The sequence below is a fragment of the Monodon monoceros genome, unplaced genomic scaffold (assembly GCF_005190385.1).
Source record: "Monodon monoceros isolate NGI ecotype Baffin Bay Population unplaced genomic scaffold, NGI_Narwhal_1 Super_Scaffold_1, whole genome shotgun sequence".
Classification (NCBI taxonomy): Eukaryota; Metazoa; Chordata; class Mammalia; order Artiodactyla; family Monodontidae; genus Monodon; species Monodon monoceros.
In genome coordinates, this window is record NW_021703765.1 from 78207346 (window position 1) to 78227873 (window position 20528).

Here is a 20528-nt window from a genome sequence, read left to right on the forward strand (position 1 = left end):
ATTAAAAAAAAAAAAAAATTCCAGCTCTATGCTGTGGCCCTCAAGGCCCTGTGTGATCTGACTCCTGCCATCTCTTAACTTCACCTGCCACCTCCCCACCTCTAGGAGGCAGAAAGCTAAGACTGGGGGGATCCAGCAAAGTAAGAAGAGGTTGGAAATAACTTGCCCCATTTTGCAGATTGGGATAACTGAGGCATAAATAGGGCCCTCGCTGGAATCCAAAAGGTCCAGGAATCAGCCAGTAGTCCTACTCCCTTCACTAGCAGGGCTCGGCTATCTCTGCCTAGCAGCCCCTCAACAGAGGGGCCCTGGTCTTATCAGGACACTTTCAGGGCATGGTCTTCTCCCACCCACAACCCACCATGCTCAGTAGAGGTCTGCATATTTTTTCAGAAACAAGGTTCCAGAAATGGAAAAGTAACCCTCCTGCCCCAAAAACCCTGCAGAGGGGCCTCCTCAGCTTATGAGCCACCTCTCCAGCTGGCCAGCGTGGCAGGTGCCATTATCTGCAAGGATGGAGCAAAACGTCCCCTTGGGCCCCACCCTCTCAGCTGCCCTCCCTCTACCTTCTCTTGTACCTGCAGTTTGAGAATTGCTCTGTCCCTGTCTCTCTCTCTGCTCCTCTACTGTGTTCCCCCTTCCTCCCCAGCCAGGGAAATGGGGGTAAAAAATCTCCCAAGATCCCCAATTTAAAATAAAGTCAGATCCTTTTCTCTCCCCTTCCTCACTACCTAATGACCACACTTGTGTGAAGTTGATGCTCTACATAACGAAAAGAGAGGCCTCCTTGGAGAGGGTACAATCAGACAATTTTTAAGATCACGGAGCATTAGACCATTCCCAACTGGGTTTACTAATCAAACAGCCAAATCCTTCATAACCAGCCAATCCCTACAGGGCAATTAAATCCTTCCCCTTTAAAACACTTGCCACACTGTCTGGGGACAGAAAGAAAAATTTGCAAAATTCATTTGATAAATTAGCTAGGGAAAAGAAAGGAGTGAATCAAGCTTTGTTCTTTTCATTTTTTTTTAATTATGGAATTCACAATGCCTGAATAATGTTTAATAAGAACTATGAAAATTCCTAACAGTATTACAACACAACACAAAAGAATTAACCTGGTTACCGTGAAAAATTGCATATTTAATTAAGAACAGAGAGTTCAAAACTATCCAGAGATTTCAAAAGTGCTGTTGCCTGAGGGGCCAAATTACATGCTTCCAGGGCTGCTAACGGAGTTAGCGCGTTCAGTCATTACCCAGGCGTTCCCATTAAGTGACTCTGGGCAGATGACATCAAATTCATTTCAAAAACACCAGGAACTGAAGCACTCACTTGGGTAGTTTAAGGGAAAGCAACTATCCTGCTGGTACAAATCAGACCCCTTGTTGATAAAGGCAATAATTAAAGAATAATGTTAATTAGCTGCTTTTATTTGAAGGAAAGTATGGTAGTTGGAGCGCTTCCAGGCTGTTGAGGTGGGAGTCGCTCTTTCTGGAAGAAGGGGAGGCTGCTGGTGAGAATGGGGAGCCTGGGGGCGGGCCCACAGAAAAAGAGAAAGATGGCAGGCGCTGGGGGGGGGTGCCAAGACAGGGCCAGGTAAGGAGGATGCTGGCCTGGACTGCTGGAGGCCTGGGTACCCATGTTGGAATCAGCCTGGTCACCCCAAGGCCTTCGAGAGGGCAGCTTGGAAAGCAAGGGAAGATGGTACTGCCAGTATCTTGGGCACTGTCACCATCAGGTCCACTTCCATCATGGCGGACTCTGGCCAATGCAGATCTCCCTGTTCGGCTACTCCCTGTCATGCCCACTCCCCTCATTCAGCCATCTCTGTCACACCCACTCCTCTCACACAACTTCCTGTCACACCTACTCCCCACTTGGCCACTTCCTGTCATACCCACTTCCCTCATACAGCCTCCTGTCGCTCTTCATGGTTTGTCACACTCAGCGCTGAATCACCACCACCATCCTTACTATAGCAGACTGTTTTCCCAAAGACAGCCACCACAATATCTCTCATGCTCTTCCTGCACTATGACCTTGACCTTGACACTCCTCCCATCGAGAGAGGATTTGAACCTGGTCCTTTGTAGCTGCCCTTTGAAACTGGGTGGTCCTTTGTAACTGCCTTGACCAACAGAGAAGATGGAAATGACATTAGTGACTGCCAAGGCTAGATCATGAAAACCCCTTCACTTCACCTCACTCTCTTCAGGACACTCACCCTTGGAATCCAGCCAACATGCTGTGAGGAAGCCCACACAGAGAGACCACATGGAGAGGGTACATGTTGGTGTTCCGACTGGTAGCTGAGGTTCCAGCTGACAGCCAGCATCAACTACTAGATGTGTGACTTGTCGAGTTACCCCCAAACTTTGAATCTTTCCAACTGAAGCCCCAGATATCACGGAGTGATTCAGCTGTGCTCTGTCCTAATTCCTGACTCAGATTCTGACTCACAGTATAGATAATTGTTTTACCTAGTAAGTTTTGGGGTGGTTTGTTACGCAGCAGTAAACGACTGATATATTAACACAAAGTCACGCATTTTAAGAACTGCCCTCATCCCCAACATCTCTCTTTCCTCACAGACCCACTGAAGAGGCCCAGCATGAGAAACAGATTGGTGGATCTGACCACCAGTGACAAGAACTTCTCCCAAAGAAAGCAATAATTAGCCTCTACCTAATGCCTCTTTAGTCAGCTCTCAATAGCCCCCGAGGCCCACAAGCGCTGGCTGTGTGCAGCGACAGGAAGGACTAAAGCAAACCACAGGGTCTAGTGTGGAGGGGAAAGAACACAGGAAGCACCGTAGTGTGGAAGACAAACTGAGACCCCAACGCAACTGAGGGCTCTTCCAGGACCCACGGCGGGTTCACGGCAGAGCCAGGCTCTGATCCACCTGACTCCAGGGAAGTGGTTTGATTCTCATTAGCAAGGCGCTTAATTAGGGCAGCTCATCAGTATATCCCAGAGAAACAAATTATGCTCTGGCCCAAAGCCACTTACCTGTTAGCAGCTGGGCCAGCCCCAACCCACCAAAGGGGCCATCCTAGGTAGGACGCAAGGGAACGTGCACTGATGGGGCAGCTGGGCCAGCTCTAGGGGCTCGGGGACTGGGAACTGGGGGAGCTGCCTTTCCTGGAGCGCCCCACCGTGGAAGCCAAGTGGGAAGCAGGAGCTGGGCCTGGGTTTCTCTCCTCCCTGCTCTGGGGAGGCAGAAGTCCTCACCCACCACGAGATGCCAAGATGTTCTGCTCTGTTCAGAGAGTCATTTTTTCCCAGAGATGAATTTCACAAAGTAGGCCATGGGCCGAGGGACCAACCCGCTTGCTTGCAGAGGCTGAGGAGAATACCCTTCAAGGGACAGTGCTAGTTCAGAGAGGCTCAAGGCTGCTGGCCCAAGGGGCCCAGGGTCCAGCAACCCCAGCAGGTGAAGGGCAGAAAATAGGCCTGGCTCCTCCCAGAGTACCTGCATGGTCACCAGCTCTGACCTCGGCTCCTGGGACCCTGACACCCCAGCTGCTTATCAGCGCCCACTCCCGGGAATCCTGGCCCATGCCTGCACTCCTGCCAGCCTGCACTCCTGCCAGCCTGCACTGTTCACTGCGAGCAAGACACCATCACGTTAAGATGGTGTCTTTACAAGGCACCTTTACAAGGCAAACCTGCATATACAGTAGCCCCTTCCCAGTTGTACAGTCTCTGCTTTGGGTATTCACAGAAGTAACAAGAGGCAGGAGAGCCTACAAACACAGGAGGACCTCTAGAATCAGACTGCCTGACTCTGCTATGTAAACCTGGGCCAGTCACTTGACCTCTTTGTGCCTCAACTTTCTCCTTTGCAAAATGGTAATATTAATAGTGTCTACATCATAGAGCTGTTATGGGAATTAAATCATTTAAATGATGGTATTTAGGGAGCACTTAGAGTTGTGCCTGGCACAGAGCCACTCTTGATAAGTGATAAATTAAAAAACAAACAAAAAAAACAAAAAACAAAACTTCAGCACTCCTCTCATCCCTGAACAGTCATGTAAATTCTGCCCATTTTCTGGAATGGCTATACTGAGACCAGAGAAGGCAGAATCATCTCCACACCAGTCACAAAGTCAGCACAGCTGGTCCCTAGAGTAAGGCTGCTAACTCACATGCCTATGGAGGCTGCACAAGGAGCATCAATGGGACAACTGGGCCCACTGGGGGTTGTGCAAAAGGGAAACCCACTCTCCATTCCCACCCCCATTACACATCTCAGCTGACTGCTGCCCTGTTTGAAATGCAGGCCCAGGGATGCTAGCTCTTCTGCTGAAGATAAGCCAGGAACCCGAGTTTTAAAAATGTGACCTCTGATCAGGGCACCGGGCATTCAGCATTCACCAAGTGTCACACCAGTTACTGCAGCTGCAATGTAGAGCAATGAGCTCACCATCTGATGAGGGAGACCAGCAAGGAACCAGGGAGTCACCGGGTGGCCTGAAAAGCAGCCCAGGCCAGGGATGCCCGAGCAGGAGATAGAAGATGGTGCCCAACTCAGCACAGAGTCAGGGAAGGAGGGCTGGGGCCACCAAAGAACAAGGGGAACAGTATTCCAGGCAGAGGGAAAAGCAAATGCAAAGGCTGCAAAGTATGAGGAGTATGGCAGTTTGGGGATAGGGAGGATATATGGGTTTGGGGAGCAAGAGAGAGAGCTGAAGCTAGAGACTATGCAAGCAGCTGGTAGAGTTTCAGAAGCCAGAAATTCCTGGGGCAAAATCCCATCTCTACTGGGGAAAGGCTGTATGTGTACGGGAAGCCTCTGAACTTCTCTGGGCACTTGTGGGTTAGCATGTTGCTCTCACTGGAGCAGATGTGCAGCCCTTGGATGGCCACAGAGAAGCCATTTGGAAAGCACCCCTTGAAGGAAGAGAGTTCCTTAGTTGTTTGCCTCTGTGCCACAGTCTGAAATCATCACTCCCACTATTGAGGTTAGAGGTAACAGGGAGCAAGCATGACAGCAGGTGACAGAATAACATTTATGGAGCGCCCGGTACATGCTAGGCTTCAAGCTGAGCCCTTCACAAAGATTATCTCATTTCCTCCACACTACAACCCTATGAGGTGACTATTATTGCTACCCCCATTTCACAGATGAGGAAACTGAGGTATGAAAAGGGGCAGTCCCTGGCTGCATCACACAGTGGTGAGAGGGAAGCCAATCTGTCTGTCAGGAATCCTTCTGCCCCTGCACCAAGCTACCAACCTGGGGTTTTCCCCTCTAAGGGATCAAGCTGGGGCTAAGGAGACAGGGCAGGTGCAGCAGCCGATTCTGAGGAGAAGTACCTGCCAGCTGGTAGTGCATTACCCCGAGTTACCTCTAATGCAGCAAGATCAATACTTGGGGGGCTGTGCTTAGCTCTGGGGAAATCATTACATGCTACACTAAACTAGTCAAAAAATAAGGGCATGCAAGGAGACTGAAAGGAGCTGCTGCTTGGGAGCATGAGCACACAAATGTATACACATACACACTAAGACGCATGCACGGACAATGACACACACATGAGTGCACACACAGAGTCACCCACACGTGGATGCAGACACAGAGGCGCATGTGCAAAGACACTCAGAAGGACACAAAGACATACTCAGACACATACACATACAGAAACACGCTAATACACACACACAAGGACAGACACACATAAATGTGCAAAGACCCACAAATATACTCAAAAATACACCAAAAAAGATGCAGTGTACACACATAAATACAGTCACATGACATTCACATCCATCCCGTTTATTCACTTGACTGATACTTTTTGAGGGCCTACTATGTGCTCAGCCCCCAGCTGCTAGATCCTGGGGACAAGCTGCTTTGTGCCCTCATGGAGCTTAGAGTTCACAGAAGGAGGCAACAGTTGATCAATAATCAGGGCTATGGGTGATACCTGCCGTGGTAAGTGCAGTAGAGATGGGACCCAGCATCTCAAGGGGGAGTGGGGAAGCTGCCCTGAGGAAGTGACATTGAACAAGCTTCCAGGGTGAGGGAGGAGTTGACGGGGGATGTGAGGGAACAGTGTCCCAAGCAGGGGGAGCAGGTAATGCACAGGGGGCTGTGGTGCAAAGGAAAGACGTGTAAGTCTGGAACATGGAGGGCACAGCGAATGTGGCTCAAGATCAAGGTCAAGAACAGCAGACACACTAGAATTAAGCTAATATAATTCTGAAGGTGATTCTGTTAAGCTACGATGTATACGGTAAACCATAGAGCAACCACCAAAAAAACCCTCAAGAATACAGTCAAAACCCATTAACGAAATTAAAGTGCTACATTAGAAAATATTCACGCAATGCTAAAGAAGGCAGAAAAGGAGAAACAGAGGAACAAAAAAGACATGAGACATATAGAAAACAAAAAGCAAGTTGGTAGATTAAATCCAACTATATCAATAATAATATTAGATGTGAGTGTATTAAACCATCCCATCAAAAGGCAGATTTTCAGACTAGATAAGAAAACAAGATCCAACTACATGCTATCTACAGGAGACATGCTTTAAATTCAAAGACACAAAAAGACTGAAAATAAAAGAATAGAAAAACATATATCATACAAACAGCAACTATAAGAAAGTAAGAGTGGCTATACAGGTATCAGATAAAATAGACTTTAAAACAAACAAAAATGTTACTAGAGATAAAGAGGGATATTTTATAATGGTAAAAGGGTCAACCCACCAGGAAGGTATAACAATTAAACACATATATGCAACCAATAAAAGAGCACCATAACACACGAAGTAAAACTGACAGAAATGAAGGAAGAAATAGATAATTCAACAATAATAGAGACTGTTAAGCAACAGTTGGTAACATGCTAGAAACCAAACCCACAACCAGAGTGCAAAGAGCCCTTCTCAGAGCATAACTCAAGTGCTGCCCCACCACCTTGCACCAGTTCTATTTCTGAGGAGAGGAACACAACACCCCTTGCCCACTGCATACCTGCCACGAGAGGCCTCCAAAACACCAGCTAGCCATTTGCACAAGGGAAGCAACCACCCCCTTCCTAAGGAAGCACAGCTGCCACCTTGCTGGGGGCATCAGGTATGTCCCCATGGAAAACTTCTCCCACACACACCCCCAACCTTGAATGATATAGTCCTCAAAACACTTGTACACCCAAAGGCCTCTCAGCACTAAGACCCTCTCTGGGCAGGATAACATATCAGATTGTCATAGAAGCTCTCTTTTACCTATTTTCCAGACGTCCCCTCCCTTCCTTCACTGTTCCCTATCAGGCGGAACCCAGTGGGAACCAGACATACTCTGGATCCTGTTTCTCCACTGCTTTAAACCCTCAATGTCCTCTCACTTTCCTGAGAATATAACCCAACTGAATACAACCCCCTACCGTGGTCTACAGGGCCTCCCTCCCTCTCAGACTTCATCCTGTCCTCTACCCTCCCTTCCTTGACCACCCTGTCTCAGCCATACTGGCCTTCCTTCAGTTCCTAGATGTGCCAAGTGGATTCCCACCTCAGGGCCTTTGCACACACTGTTCCTGTAGCTATGAAGTCTCTTCCACCTGAACTTTGCCTGACTGGCTCCTCACTGTTCAGGTCTCAGCCTAAATGTCACCTACTCAGTAACTAGCCTGAATAAACAGGTTCCTCCTTCATCTTGATTTTAGTAGCATTTGGTCGTTTCTTTCCTCCATTCTTTCTATCTCAGTAATTACACATTAATTTATTTAGCTTACCGCTCTATACCCAGCACCTGACACTGTGCTGGGCCCATAGCACATGCTAGATAAATATCTGCCATTTGATGAATACATGTCAGGTTCAGAGCAAAGACTGGCCAGACTAGATTCAAGTGCTTTGTGACAATGGATGGCCCCCCTCTGGCCTCAGTTTCCTCTTCTGAAAAATGGGTAACACTAGTACCTACTGCAAAAGGTTGTTGTGAGGATGAAATGAGAGAATGGGGTACTGACAAACCAGGAAGTAACTCCCAGCCCCGCACTGGGGGGAGGACAGAAAAGTGAGGAGACATCTGAGTCCCAGGGGCCATTCCAGAAGCAGCTGGGTCCCAAGTCTTTGCTTCCAGAAACCAGAGCGATAAGTTAAGTTCTACCATGAAAGGAAAGAGCTTATGGAGCCAAGTATGAAATGTAGAGTGTGGGTGATACGGCCACGGAAAGAGGGTTTAGCAGTTAAAAAAAAGATTTAGCAGTTAAGAAAAAATATCTAAAAAACTTTTTTAATAAAGCCTACAAGTCTATCCCCTTCTTTCTTTATCAACGACACGATTTATTGATCGAGGAGGCCGTATCGACTAAATAAATCTTGATAATGACCAAGGCAGCAATCAATACCTGCTTATTATCAGCCCGGGCCGAGAATTTCATTTTGCAAACACAGGCCGAACTGCAGGGCGCGCCACACAGCTCTGGACTCCGGCGGGTAGGCCAGGGACGGATGGCTGGGTGGTGTTCATTTTCCAGGACAGGAGACAGGAATCTTTCTTGTGTTATTAATAACCTCCCACCTGCCACCCTACCCCATGCCTCTCAGGCTTGTGGGTCTGGATTCATTTCCATGAGTTGACAATGATGAGGTCTTTTAAGATATTTAAAAACGAAGGGGAGGGCTTCCCTGGTGGCGCAGTGGTTGAGAGTCCGCCTGCCGATGCAGGGGACAAGGGTTCGTGCCCCGGGCCGGGAAGATCCCACATGCCATGGAGCGGCTGGGCCCGTGAGCCATGGCCGCTGAGCCTGTGCGTCCGGAGCCTGTACTCCGCAATGGGAGAGGCCACAGCAGTGAGAGGCCCGCGTACCGCAAAAAAAAAAAAAAAAAAACAACGAAGGGGAAAACACAAGCATAATGAATATAGGTGGGGGAACCCTGAGAGGGGAGCAGGGAGTGGGGGGACTGGCTCTGGAAGAGGCACCTCCGGCCCCTAGTGAGTGAAGGTCAGGGACATGAGTGGCCAACAGACCTGCATCCTGGGTTAGAGTTCAAGCTCTGCTGCTTGCTGACAATATGGCCTTGGACTTAACCATCTGTGCCTCAGTCTGCTCAACTGTAAAGATGGGATAATAGTAGTTTTCCTGTCCTAGTGTTGTGAGAATTAAACGAGATAATATCTGTCAAGGGCTCTAAACACTGTCTACCATGCAATAAAGGTTCAAGAGGAACTGTCAGGCCTTTCTGTGCAGAGAGCTTCCTTCTGAAGCTCCAAAGCAAATGCCAGGCCTGTCCTTGCTAAAGCCAGCCAAGGGGCATTTGGAGAGGCCTGGCCTCCCACCCAGTGCCTCTCTGCAAGGATCTAGTCCACCTTGCCGCTGGCTGGTGAGGACCAGGAGGTGAATAACAAACAACAATGATCCTGACAATAATAATAAAAGTAGTAATAGCTGCTCGTTTCCTGGCAATGAACATATTCCAGGCCCGGTGCTAAGGACTTGCCATGCTTCCACTCATCAAACCCCCACAATGTCCCCATGAGGTAGAGGCTATGTATGATTCCCATTTTACAGATGAGGAAACTGAGACTTAGAAAAGTCTAGTGAATCACCCAAGGCCTCCCAGTTAGGAAGCAGCAAGGCCAGGGTCCAAAGTGAGGTCTGACTACTCCAAGCCCATGCTCAAATCATTTCAGGTGCTGCCCCCAGGGCACCCGAAATTCAACAGGAATTACCTCAAACTACCTCACAGCATCACCGTCATCATCATCATAGTTATTATGATTGTTGGTGTTGTTGTTAATAAAGACAATGATTAATAACAGTCACTATCTTGGAAAGGCTTACAGCATGCCCAGCCCTAGGCTGTGTCTGTATTGGTTTGTCGCTCTTTACCTCTCACAGACTTGAAGAAAAGTACTTCCATCTCCAAACGGTTATAATAGAGAAGCTTTATGAGGGCAGGGACTTGGTCTGTTTTGTTCACTCCTGCACCCCCAACACCTCACATTGCACCTGACACATAGCAGGTGCTGAATAATTTTCATTAAATGAATGAATGAATAATCTGTCTCGACAACCCAGGGAAGCTCCATTTTAGACAGGAAAACCGAGGCCCGGACAGAGTCCTTCCACCACAAAAGGAAAGGGGAGACTCCGATCCTGACCTCTTGCCTGACTGTAAACTAGGAGTCCCAGGGGATGCTGAGCAGGAAATCCCCTCAACTCTAGCGTCCAGAGACCTTGATCCCTCTTTGACGCCTGCTGGGTTGATCAGATGGGCCCATGAACCAGGCTTTGGGAGAAGAATGTCATCTGGGTCCAAAAGCGTGTTAACTGGCTATCTGTGTCCCCCATAACAGCCATCTCACCGGCTGCAGGGACCTGCTTTGAGTTGTCTGTGACTGAGGCCACCAAACCACCACTGATGGTCCACAGCCTGCCAGAAATTAATTAATGGATTTATTAATTAGGATGGGAGCCACCTCCCAGGCTGGAATTGGGGTCACCAGTTTCTAAAGCGAGACTCACAGAGCTAAAGATAAACCCTTGTTCACTGTGAGTCTGAGGCCCGTGCCCAATTCCCAATCACAGAGTGAGAGACTTTCAAGAGCTAGTGATGGGTAAAGAAGCTGGGGACCTGGGAGGAGCTGGGTCCCCCAGGACCACCCCCCAAGGTGGAGTCAAGGCAGCTGCCCTCGCCTCACCCTTCCTGTGGTAACCATCCACTCCATCATCCAAATATTTATTAAGAACTTACTATGTCCTTGCCCTCCCCAGGTAAAGCAGATGGTGGTAAAGAAATGGGGGGAGGCTATTTTGGAAAGACAGCTTAGGGAGGACATCTCGGAAGAGGTGATATTTAAGCAAAGGACTGAAGGCACTGAGACAGAACCAAGGAGATGTCTGGGAAAGCGTTTCCCAGACAGTGGGAACAGCAAGTGCAAAGGCCCTGAGGTTGGAATGTTTGGTGTGTTCAAGGAACAGTAAGGTGGCCAGAGTGCTTGAATAAAAAGGGGAGGAGTGGCAGGAAATGAGAGTGAGAGATAATGGAGGGATGAAAAAGGGAAGGGGGGACCTAATCACACAGTGGGCCAGGTAAGAACAGGCAACCGGGAAGAGACAACGTTGAGAGTGACACCCCCCAGGCTCCCAACAAGACATAAAAGATACCTCAACTGAGCACTTCCAGTGTATTAGGTGCCTTAGGTAGATGTCCAAACCTCATTTCATCTTTCCTGTAGGGAAGTGTGATCCTCTGAGTAGCAGACGCAAAGGGAGGATTACAAGACAGAGAGATTTATCAGGATGAATGCCTGCGCCTGCAGGAGAGAGCCAGAATGAAGGAGAGAAGGAATGAAGGGAGGGAGGGAGGGAAGAAGGAAGGGAAGTTGGTAGGTAGGTTGGCTGGTTTGTGGAAGCATCCTAGACTGCCGAGGAGTCTGGAGCCTGCAAAGGAGTCCTGTGTGTCCCAGGAACAGGTCTGCTTTTAGTCCCTGCTAAACTCAGCTCCTGGCTGTGGCACTTGTGGGGTGATCTCCAAGAGCAGTTATCTGGTGCCACCTGCCAATCACACTCCCTATAGTCAAAGGTCTGCAAGGTGCATTCTCATGGCCGCCACTAGAAGGTACCATTATTGTATCCATCTTACAGCTGAGAAAACCAAGTCTCAGAAAGGGGAAATAACTTGTCCAAGGGCATGCAGCTAGGAAGGAGCAGAACTGGAATTTGAATCCTTACTGCCCCGTGCGTGATCACGAGATAAACAGAGGATGGTGGGGGGCATTTTGCAACAGAGCAAGAATTGGGCTTGAATACCTTATTAAAAAATAAAAGCAATACCCAAGGCTTTTATGGTGTTTGACAGTTTACTAAGTACCCACTGAGACAGATTCATTCCGGGCCACACATGTGCTAAATAATCTTATTTTATGCTTCATCCTTACTCCCAACTGACAGATGGCAAGACTGAGGATGAAGGTGGGTCCAAGAGCCACTCAGAATCTGTGACCAGCCTCACTGCCTTCCTTCAATTCCTTGCATGCACTATTTTTCCACCCACCTCAAGGTCTTAGCACATTTCCTCTGCTGGGATGCTCTTCCCTGACCTTGTCCTTGACACCTCGGCTGAAGCATCACTTATTCCAGGAAGGCTCCCCCAATGCTCAGACTCAGGCAGTTCTTTTGCCTCATACTGTCTCAGAATCAAATCCCCCTGTGTGACTACACACCCATCTGTCCAATGAGACGTGTACCCACCCCCCCATTGTCTGCAGGCTGGGTGAGAGCTGGCACTCTGTCTTCCGGTTCACTGTCATATCTCCGGTATATTATTATTACTTATAGTATTTATGCTATTTACTTATTATTATTTACACAGTTATTAGTTATAGTTATAACTTACACTGTGAGTGGTGAATATACATTTCCAGACTGAAGGACAATAGCAGTTATTATTATTAACATTATATAGCACATCTATGTCCTGGGCACAGATTTCACACTTCACGTGCATTAACTCACTTAATCCACAATCCTTAAGGAGGTGGATACTACTATTATCCCCATTTTACACAAGAGAAAACCGAGGCTCAGGAAGGTTAAGTGACTTGCCCAAGGTCACACAGCTGGTAAGTAGCAGAGCTGGGACTAGAGCCAGGCCCCGTGTCTCCAGAGTCCTCACTAAATGTCTTTGGGAATGGGAGGCTGAAGGGCTTGAGTTTGCAGCCCACACTACACCCCTCAGATACCTGGAGCCCACAGACACTCATAATGGACAAGCACCCCAAGTAGGTGCCCCCAGCAGAGTGGCCTCTGAGTGACCACCTTACTCAGGGATACCTGCCCTCGACCTGGCTGCCCTGGTGACCCCTGTGGTCCTCCTGTCTGCAGCACCCACACTCCAAACAGCTGGCTGGACAAGTCTATCGACCGTAATGGTTCCTGGGGAGCCATTTACCCCATCCAGTTTGAGCGACAGCGGCCCAGAGAGTCTTAAGCACTGCTTGGCTCCGGGCGTCTCGGGCAGACAACCAGCTCAGGCCAAAGAGGCTGAAGGATTGATTTTTTTTTTTTTCTCTTTCTTTCTTTTTAATGACAAATGCGTATCCTGGAACTGCTGTTTCATCTGGCTGAACTGAAGGATGGCAGAGGGGGTATATAGGGAAAGGACTGGGAAGGCAGGGGCAGCCACTGGCCCACTTTGAGGGTGACTGAGCTACTGAGGAAAAGCAGAGACAGAGGGCTAATCATGTATATTCATGAAGCTTGTCAAGGGCCTTTTGTTTTTTTCTGGAAATGCCGCCTCTTCTGACACTAGGCACCTGGAGAAAGGCAGCCAGTGGCCTTGACAGCTACCCTCCTCATGACCCCTACAGCTGACCTGACCCAGCGCAGACCCTCAACCCAGGGCCTTGGCACCACCGTTCCCTCTGCTTGGCATGCCCTTGCCAGGTCTTCACCTCCTGCCAGGTGTGGTCAGAGCGTTTGATTTATATGGGATACTGGACATCTGAATTTCTTAGGTAACATCTCCTATGTTTTAAATGCTGACAAACGTACACAAAAGTGTTTTTAAAATATTGCACTAATCGAGACAGATACATCCGTTGGCCAGACATAGCTCCCAGTCTGCAACCTCTGTGCTCAGAGCTCCCAAAATATAAGACATCACATACAATATTAGTAATATATTAATACAGTAAGCCCCCAATGGAGTAAAAGAGAAGAGAAAAAGTGCCCAGTAATCTCTAAAACAAGCTTTCAAGGCCAGCAAGTTCCGGGATCCACTGCTTATTTGGTTTTCTCACCCCTCTCTTACTCTCTAAAATTACCAACAATAATAAGAAGACACATACGGAACAGCAGTTGTGTGCCCAGCACTGTGCTAAGCACTTCCACATTTAAAGTGCTTTAATCTTTAAGAACAACCTAAAAGGTGAAGACTACTGTTAGTCCCATTTAGAGACAAGGAAATAAGGCTCAGAGAGGTTAAGTGACCCATCCAAAATCACATAGCCAGTAGATGATGGAGCCAGGATTGGAAGCCAGACAGGGGCCCTTCACCATCCTGGCTCCTCGTACTTCCCTCTTGAGGGAAAGAGTATGGAACAAGTTTCTAGAACTAAGTTTGATCTACCCCAATACTCTCAACTGAAAAGTGAAACACTTTGGCCATGCCACAGCCATCACATAGACCAGTAGACCAGGCTCAGCAACTATTGCCCTAAGGCCAAATCCAGCCCACCACCTGTTTTTGTAAAGTTTTATTGGAATATAACCATTTCCATTCATTCTTATTGTCTATGGCTATTTTCATGCCATAGTAGCAGAACTGAGTGCTTGCAACAGAGACCACAAAGTCTAAAGCATATTATTATCTGCCTCTTTACAGAAAAAGTTTGGCAACCCTGATGGCAGACCTAGATGGTTTCCTAAAGAGTCTAGAGAGATGCCACACCCTGAGAAGGTTATGAGGTCAAAACCCTCAGGGAAACACCATCCTTAGAGATGTGGAAGCACATTTACACATTAAAGGGGAAAAAGGGTAGTGGAAGCTTCTTCAGGTATTTGGGGTGAGACCAAACGAAAAGAAGGAGCCAGCCACGGGAAGATCTGGAGAAAAAGAGTCCCAGGCAGAGGGAACTGCAAGTGCAAAGTCCCTGAGGTAAGAATGTGCTTGCTGTGTTTAAGGGACAAAAAGACCATTGTGACTGGAGCAGAGTGTGCAGAAGGAGAGAGACTGGAGATGAAGCCAGAGAGATAACAGGGGGCACAGATTACGGGAGCCTTACAACCAGGGGAAAGGAGTCTGGATTTTAAACTTTTAAGTATGACAGGAATAGATTGTTCATATCCTACAAAACGCTACAAATGATTTTTGTGAATGGATCTGCAAGGCTTAGAAACCAAGAACTCCATCCTAGACATAATTTCTTGTCTCAAAAATTTGTTTAAACGGTCAATAGCTCCCCCTCACCGCCAGAACGGGCCCCCAGGTCGTTAGAAGACAACATGTTTAACTGGCACACAAAGTATGTCAGCATCCTTCCCCTTTACAGCAACTAGTACAGCAGACCAGATGTGCACAGCTAGGCCGTGTGATGGATTAAGAAATGGGACACTTGGAATGTTGGGTGATTCACCCAGGGGTGCTAGAGGCTGCACCTTTTAGCTCCTCTTGGGGCCCTTCCTCTCCATCTACTACCTCCATGTTCCCCGACATCTTCAATATAATCCACTGTCATTAATAAAGAGCACCCCCAAGACAGAAAAATCAAACCAAAGACTGAACCCTGAATTCCTAAGCCAGGAACAAAGGTAGGCCACCACCTCAGTCCCCTTCCCATGCTCAACCTCTGCCAGACTCAGTCTCTGAATTAGATATCTGGAAGCCACCAGAAATTCAGCCCTTTCAGAAAGCAACAGAGAAAACCACAGTTCCTGGACAGCCATGTCCACCATCATCCAGGACCAAATTTAGCACCAGCCAAGGTGCTCACGTTTTAAATCCCATCTGATGGAAGAAAGGTTACCACAACAGAATGTCAAGTTCGAAGATAGAATCCACCTTTTAACAGAAGAGTTTTTTTAAAAAAGAAGGAGAAAGAAAGAAAAAGGAAGGAAAAAAAAAGAAAAAGCACCATCACCATCAGAAAACCTGTTCCCTCTGGTCAAAATAACACCGTGCTCATCTGAAATAACCCACTGAGATGCTTATTTGCTTCTTTAGGCTTGTCCGTGGTTTCTCGATTTTCTACAGTGAATTCAGGTATTAATAAAAGAAACTTCGAGACCTCCAACAGCAAAAGCGGTCAGGGATGAGACGCTGCTCGTTTTTCTTCCAGCACTCAAAGAGAGAGCCCATCTTCGGGAAGCAATTTCTGTCGAGTTGAGAATCCAGAATTTTGGGATGCCCAGAAAAGACTGCTGGGTTCTTTAAATAAATTCTCAACACCTGTTTCTAGCTCCTTCTGCAAAAAAGGCCCACAGGGTGTGGCTTCCAATGAATTGGAGAGGCAGATGGAATAGGGTCACCCACTGGCTGGACTTGGAAGGGTCCAGGGGCTGACCGGTGGTTTGGTCGTCGTATTCACAGAGCTGCTGCTAGAAATCTCCCCTCACACCCTCTGCCTCCCAGCTCTCCCTTTCCTTCCCCTCCAACCTCCCACAGCCCTTGCCCAATGCCAGCCATCACATGGGCCTGGGCCTGGGCCACGCCAAGCCTGGTCTGCTCGTGCTCCCCACCCCGGCAGCAATTCTATTACAGCAAAGTTTCCAAAGTTAGGATTCCGCCAACAGGGCTGATAGCTTATTTACTGCTGTCATCTAAAGAAAGAGGAATTTTGACACATTGTTAAATGATAGCACATTTAGATAAGTCAAGCTGTCAGAGGCTCTAATGGATGTCTAAACTCTCTGTGGCTGATATGTAAAACTTATGCACTTCAGAATATCATAAGGTTATAATATTTTAATCACATCCACGCTCTTTTCTAAACTTTGAGCAGGGAAAAACATTCCATCAAGTCCCATCTCCCAGGCGCCAAGAAACTGAGCCTTCCCAGAAGTTTCTCCAAACTCCTTACAAAAAGTCCAGCTTCTCTCACTCGACCCGTCAGTCTTCCTCCCTAAATGTTCACACCCCAAGCGGAATTCGTACTGTATGATCCCTCCACCCAACCTCTTTCCTCCCAAGAAACGTAGATGTGCATTTGGACTGGGCACCAACTCTTGTTAACCCTCTTCGAAGACAAAAAAAAGATATCACAGGAGACTGGACCCAGAGCATCATAAAAAAAGTGGCAAAGTGAAGCAGAAAAAGAAAATCACAAAGGTATGAATCCAGTTATGACGATTATACACAGAAAAGCCATAAAAAAATACTGCATTAGTAATGTTCACCATAAAGCAATCTTATAACCAAATGAAATATGCCTAGCATCAACTCTGAGATAGAATTTTTTTTTCTTCTCGTTTCCTGGACTGCTAGCAGCAGAGGAAAAAAAAAAGAACAAGCAGAGAAAGGGGGAAGCGGTTTCAGGGATCCTGGAGTAGGGTACCAAATGTCACAGCATCTTTACCATCATCAGCCCTCAAGTCATTAAGACTGCTGACTGACTTCCATCCTAGGAAAGCAGCCCCGCTGTGTCCAGAGATGGCAGTGGAAGAAATAATAACCGGACTGCTTCTATATTTGAAAAATGTATACTTCCGGAGGGCTGTGCGCAGGCCGGTACAAGGTCACCTTTCTTGCCAGGATCAGGGTGGCGTCAGCAGCATGGTCTGGCCTGGGGACACAGGCCTCCTTTGCTGCCTCGGCCACTTTAACACTCAGCAACTAGGCTGCATGAAACCACTGAATTGAAGCCACACACCTCACACTCATAAGCAGCTAGGCCACGTGAAGAGTGGGCCCAAAGCTCTTGGCCTGCACAGGGCCTGGGGTGGGGACCCACCTTTCCTACCCAGATCTTGGAATGAGCCCGCTGAAGTTTTCCTTTCTGGCTATCTCCCAGAGGAGAGGAAAGTGGGAAGGGAAAAAAATGAAAACAAAAGTATGGCACAGGAGTCATTAGCATTATGCCCAAGAGATGATCCCAGGCAAAAGTGCTTAGGCTCATAATCTGTTTCCGACAAAATGCCATCAGTGAGAATACGGGGGGTTGCGGGGGGAGGTGTCGGCCTACCGGGCAGGGGAACAACTGAACATTTCAGGACAAGGGTGGGGACCACAGCAGATGTGAGGGCCTCAATGTTTACACTCGGCCACCGCTGCCACATTTACCTCTCTGCTCTCTAAAAGTGTGCAGCTTTTCAAACTCCCACAGGGACCCCCCCACACATTTAATATCCATGTAAATGAGCTTAACCCCTTCCCCAGAGCCTTCTCCTTTCGTGCCAGACACACCAGCCATTGTCTTAATGAACACACCCACCCCTCCCGCACCCTATGTATACACCCTGTGCAGGGAGACGTCTTGGCCCTGTATCCCCATCACCTGAACGAGGCTCTCCACCATCCCCACCTTCATCCTTTCCAGTTCAAATTTGCTTTTCCACCTCAGCATCTTCTAAAACCCTAACAAAGGGTTCTCAGATCAATGACAGTCCAACTGGAATCAAGATTTGGGTGACCCCAACAGCTCCACAAAAGACCCCTGAGCCCGAGAAGGAAAAGAGTGAGGTTCAACACCCCCTCCACTCCAGCTCAGAAATCAGCCCCCTGGGAGCCGCACCCACCCCTCAGCATCCAGCCCCAGGTCTCACTCTACCTCCCGGTTGCAGCCCAAGCTCCCCGGATTGAAAACGAGTTATCTAATGAAAATTGTGTTAACTGACATTCTGGCCAACCGGGAGCAAATACCAGCGCTGCAAATCTCGCCGCGGAAATTTTCTCCAGCCCAGAATAACAATAGGACCCTGCAAAGGGCTTTCACCAGCCCTTCTGGTTCCTCTTCTCTCATCTGCCACGTTCTTGTCATTCCTTATGTTACAGAACATCAATCATAAATAAAGACGCTGTCCCCCAGCCGTGCCCGGGTCTCATTTACAAACATTAGCAGGGAATACAATTACCATTGGCCTTCGTGCCAAGCCCAATGTGGCTGCCCAACTCACTCTCTCCCGTTCGCTCCCTCTCTCCCTCTCTCTCTCTCCCCCCATCCCCCACTCTTCCAGAAAGGCCACTTTAGCATCATTTAAACCAGCAAGCACAGCTCACAGCCCTGCCCGCCTCAGCTGGCCACCAAACTGTAGCCCCAACTCGAGTGACGACCTGGAATTGCAAGGCACTCGCAGTTATTAACTGCATGCCTGAGTGCCCCGATTTTCTCTCCAGCTCAATGGCTTTGAGGGAGGGGGCCTGCAGGGAGTGAGGAGTTAGGAAGGAGGGGGGTTGGGAAGCCACCAGGAGGAAGGGGGTACTGTAACTACTTATCAGAAGAAACTTGACGAGATTTGCAGGCGGATTAAAAAAAAAAACAAAAACAAAAGTGGGTCCCTTTTTATCTCCAGACTGATGCTCTCCCTTCTTCTGAGAATGTCAAGGCCAAGGCAGGATGCTTTAATCGCCCGTTATCAGCACCACTTCCCCGCCCCTTGTTCCCACCGCACCTTGGTGAGACTCCTGAGTTTGGGGGGCTTGTCTGGAGCGTCCTGGGGCACCTGGGAAAGGACAGAGGCTAGCGCTGTGCCTCCAGCGCGCAGCTCTGAGATTCCACTCCCCAGCTCGGCCTCCTATTGGGTCAGCAGAGAATACCCCCAAATCTGGAGGAGACATACTCCCAGAAAAAGGTGGAATGGGGATAAAGTGCCGGAGTTTGGGAGGGAGTCACCCTAGGGAGGAAAAAGGAAAGAAGAGAGAGAAAGAAAGAAGAGGCTGGAGAAAGGAGAAAAGAGAGGAGTGTCGGGGAGGAAAAGCAGGAGGTAGAAGACAGCGAGGGAATTTCCCATTTAAAAGTTCCTGTGGGCCCAAGAGCCTGGAGTCACCTGCTCTGCTCCGCTCCCGGTTCTCCAAGGCCCCCGAGGCAGGAGCGCAAACTTGCGCGCGCCCCGGGCCCATCTCCACCGCCCGTCCCCATCTAGACTTGGAAAGAGGTCGGAAGCGGGAATAAGACAAGAAGCAAAGACGAACCCCTAGAACCCGGCCCAAGGAGAGGTCTGCCGGTGTAGGCGGCCAGTCCAGCGATGGTGGCTGTAGCGGCTGGGGCGGCAGCAGCGGCCCCCGGGTGGCTGCGAGTCCGGGCTGCGCAGCCAGGCGGGCGGTGGAGGTGCCGGCGGGCGACGGGGCGCGGAGCCGCCTCCTCGCCAACCCCGGATGCCTCCCCCCTCTCCTCCTCCTCCTGCTTCCAGCCCACCAGCTCCCTCCCTCCCTCGCCCGAACCCGAGCCGGGCGCGGACAGGCACTGGGCGCGCTCCGCGGCCTCCCCGGGCGCCGCGAAGTTGGGAGGCGCGCAAAGTGCGGCGCAAGGGGGGTTGCCGGTGGTCCCGCCAGCAGCCCCCTGCCTGGGACCGCAGACCCTGCCTTCCCCGTGCCTCACTCAGACGCTCGCCCGCCGCCTCGCTCCCCGGGCCGTGGGCTCGCTAGCGCTTCTCCATGGTCGCGGCGGCTAATCGATGATTGAACCGAACAAAGAGCAGCGGCGAGATCAATTCCTAATATCTATCGATGGGCAGCGGGCAGTCGAGCCCCGGCGAGCCCCAGCAGCCGCCGCCCGCCTCCCTGGGGCGCCCGACCGCCCTCCCGGGTACCTCCCCAGTGCGCCCAGGGCGCGCCCGAGGGTTCCCCACGGCCGCGCGGCCAGTGCTGCCCGCACTAACCTGGAGTCGCCGTAGATCAAATCGCTTCCAATATTGAAACATCGATCCCACATTGGCGGCCATCTTGGGGGCTATTCGAGACGCACACACACAAGAGTTTGGCTTTTCTCAATGGCTGCACTCAATATCCGGGCTGGACTCCCCCCAGCCCCGGGGCCGCCGCCGGCCGCCCGGGCCCAGCGCGCCGCCGCTCGGGGCCCCTCGGGCGCCCCACGGCCTCCTGCCACCCGCAGCCCCTTCAGTGAGC

General features: G+C 49.5%; 1 protein-coding gene across 7 annotated transcripts in view; it reads right to left on the reverse strand.

The window, feature by feature from the left end:
* The window catches only part of CUX2 (cut like homeobox 2), a 262660-nt gene extending 242316 nt beyond the window's left edge, over window positions 1-20344 (reverse strand). For 5 of the 7 annotated variants that reach the window (XR_003792989.1, XM_029219263.1, XM_029219254.1 and 2 more), the window contains exon 1: window positions 20282-20344. Coding sequence is in view for 5 of the 7 variants with exons in the window: in XM_029219263.1 (XP_029075096.1) it covers window positions 20282-20344 (63 nt within the window). In the remaining 2 variants the exon portion in view is untranslated. Of the gene's footprint in view, window positions 1-19595; window positions 19642-20281 lie in introns of those variants that run through there. The other 2 variants (XM_029219271.1, XM_029219284.1) reach the window with 2 other exon arrangements.
* Window positions 20345-20528: the final 184 nt, after the last annotated feature.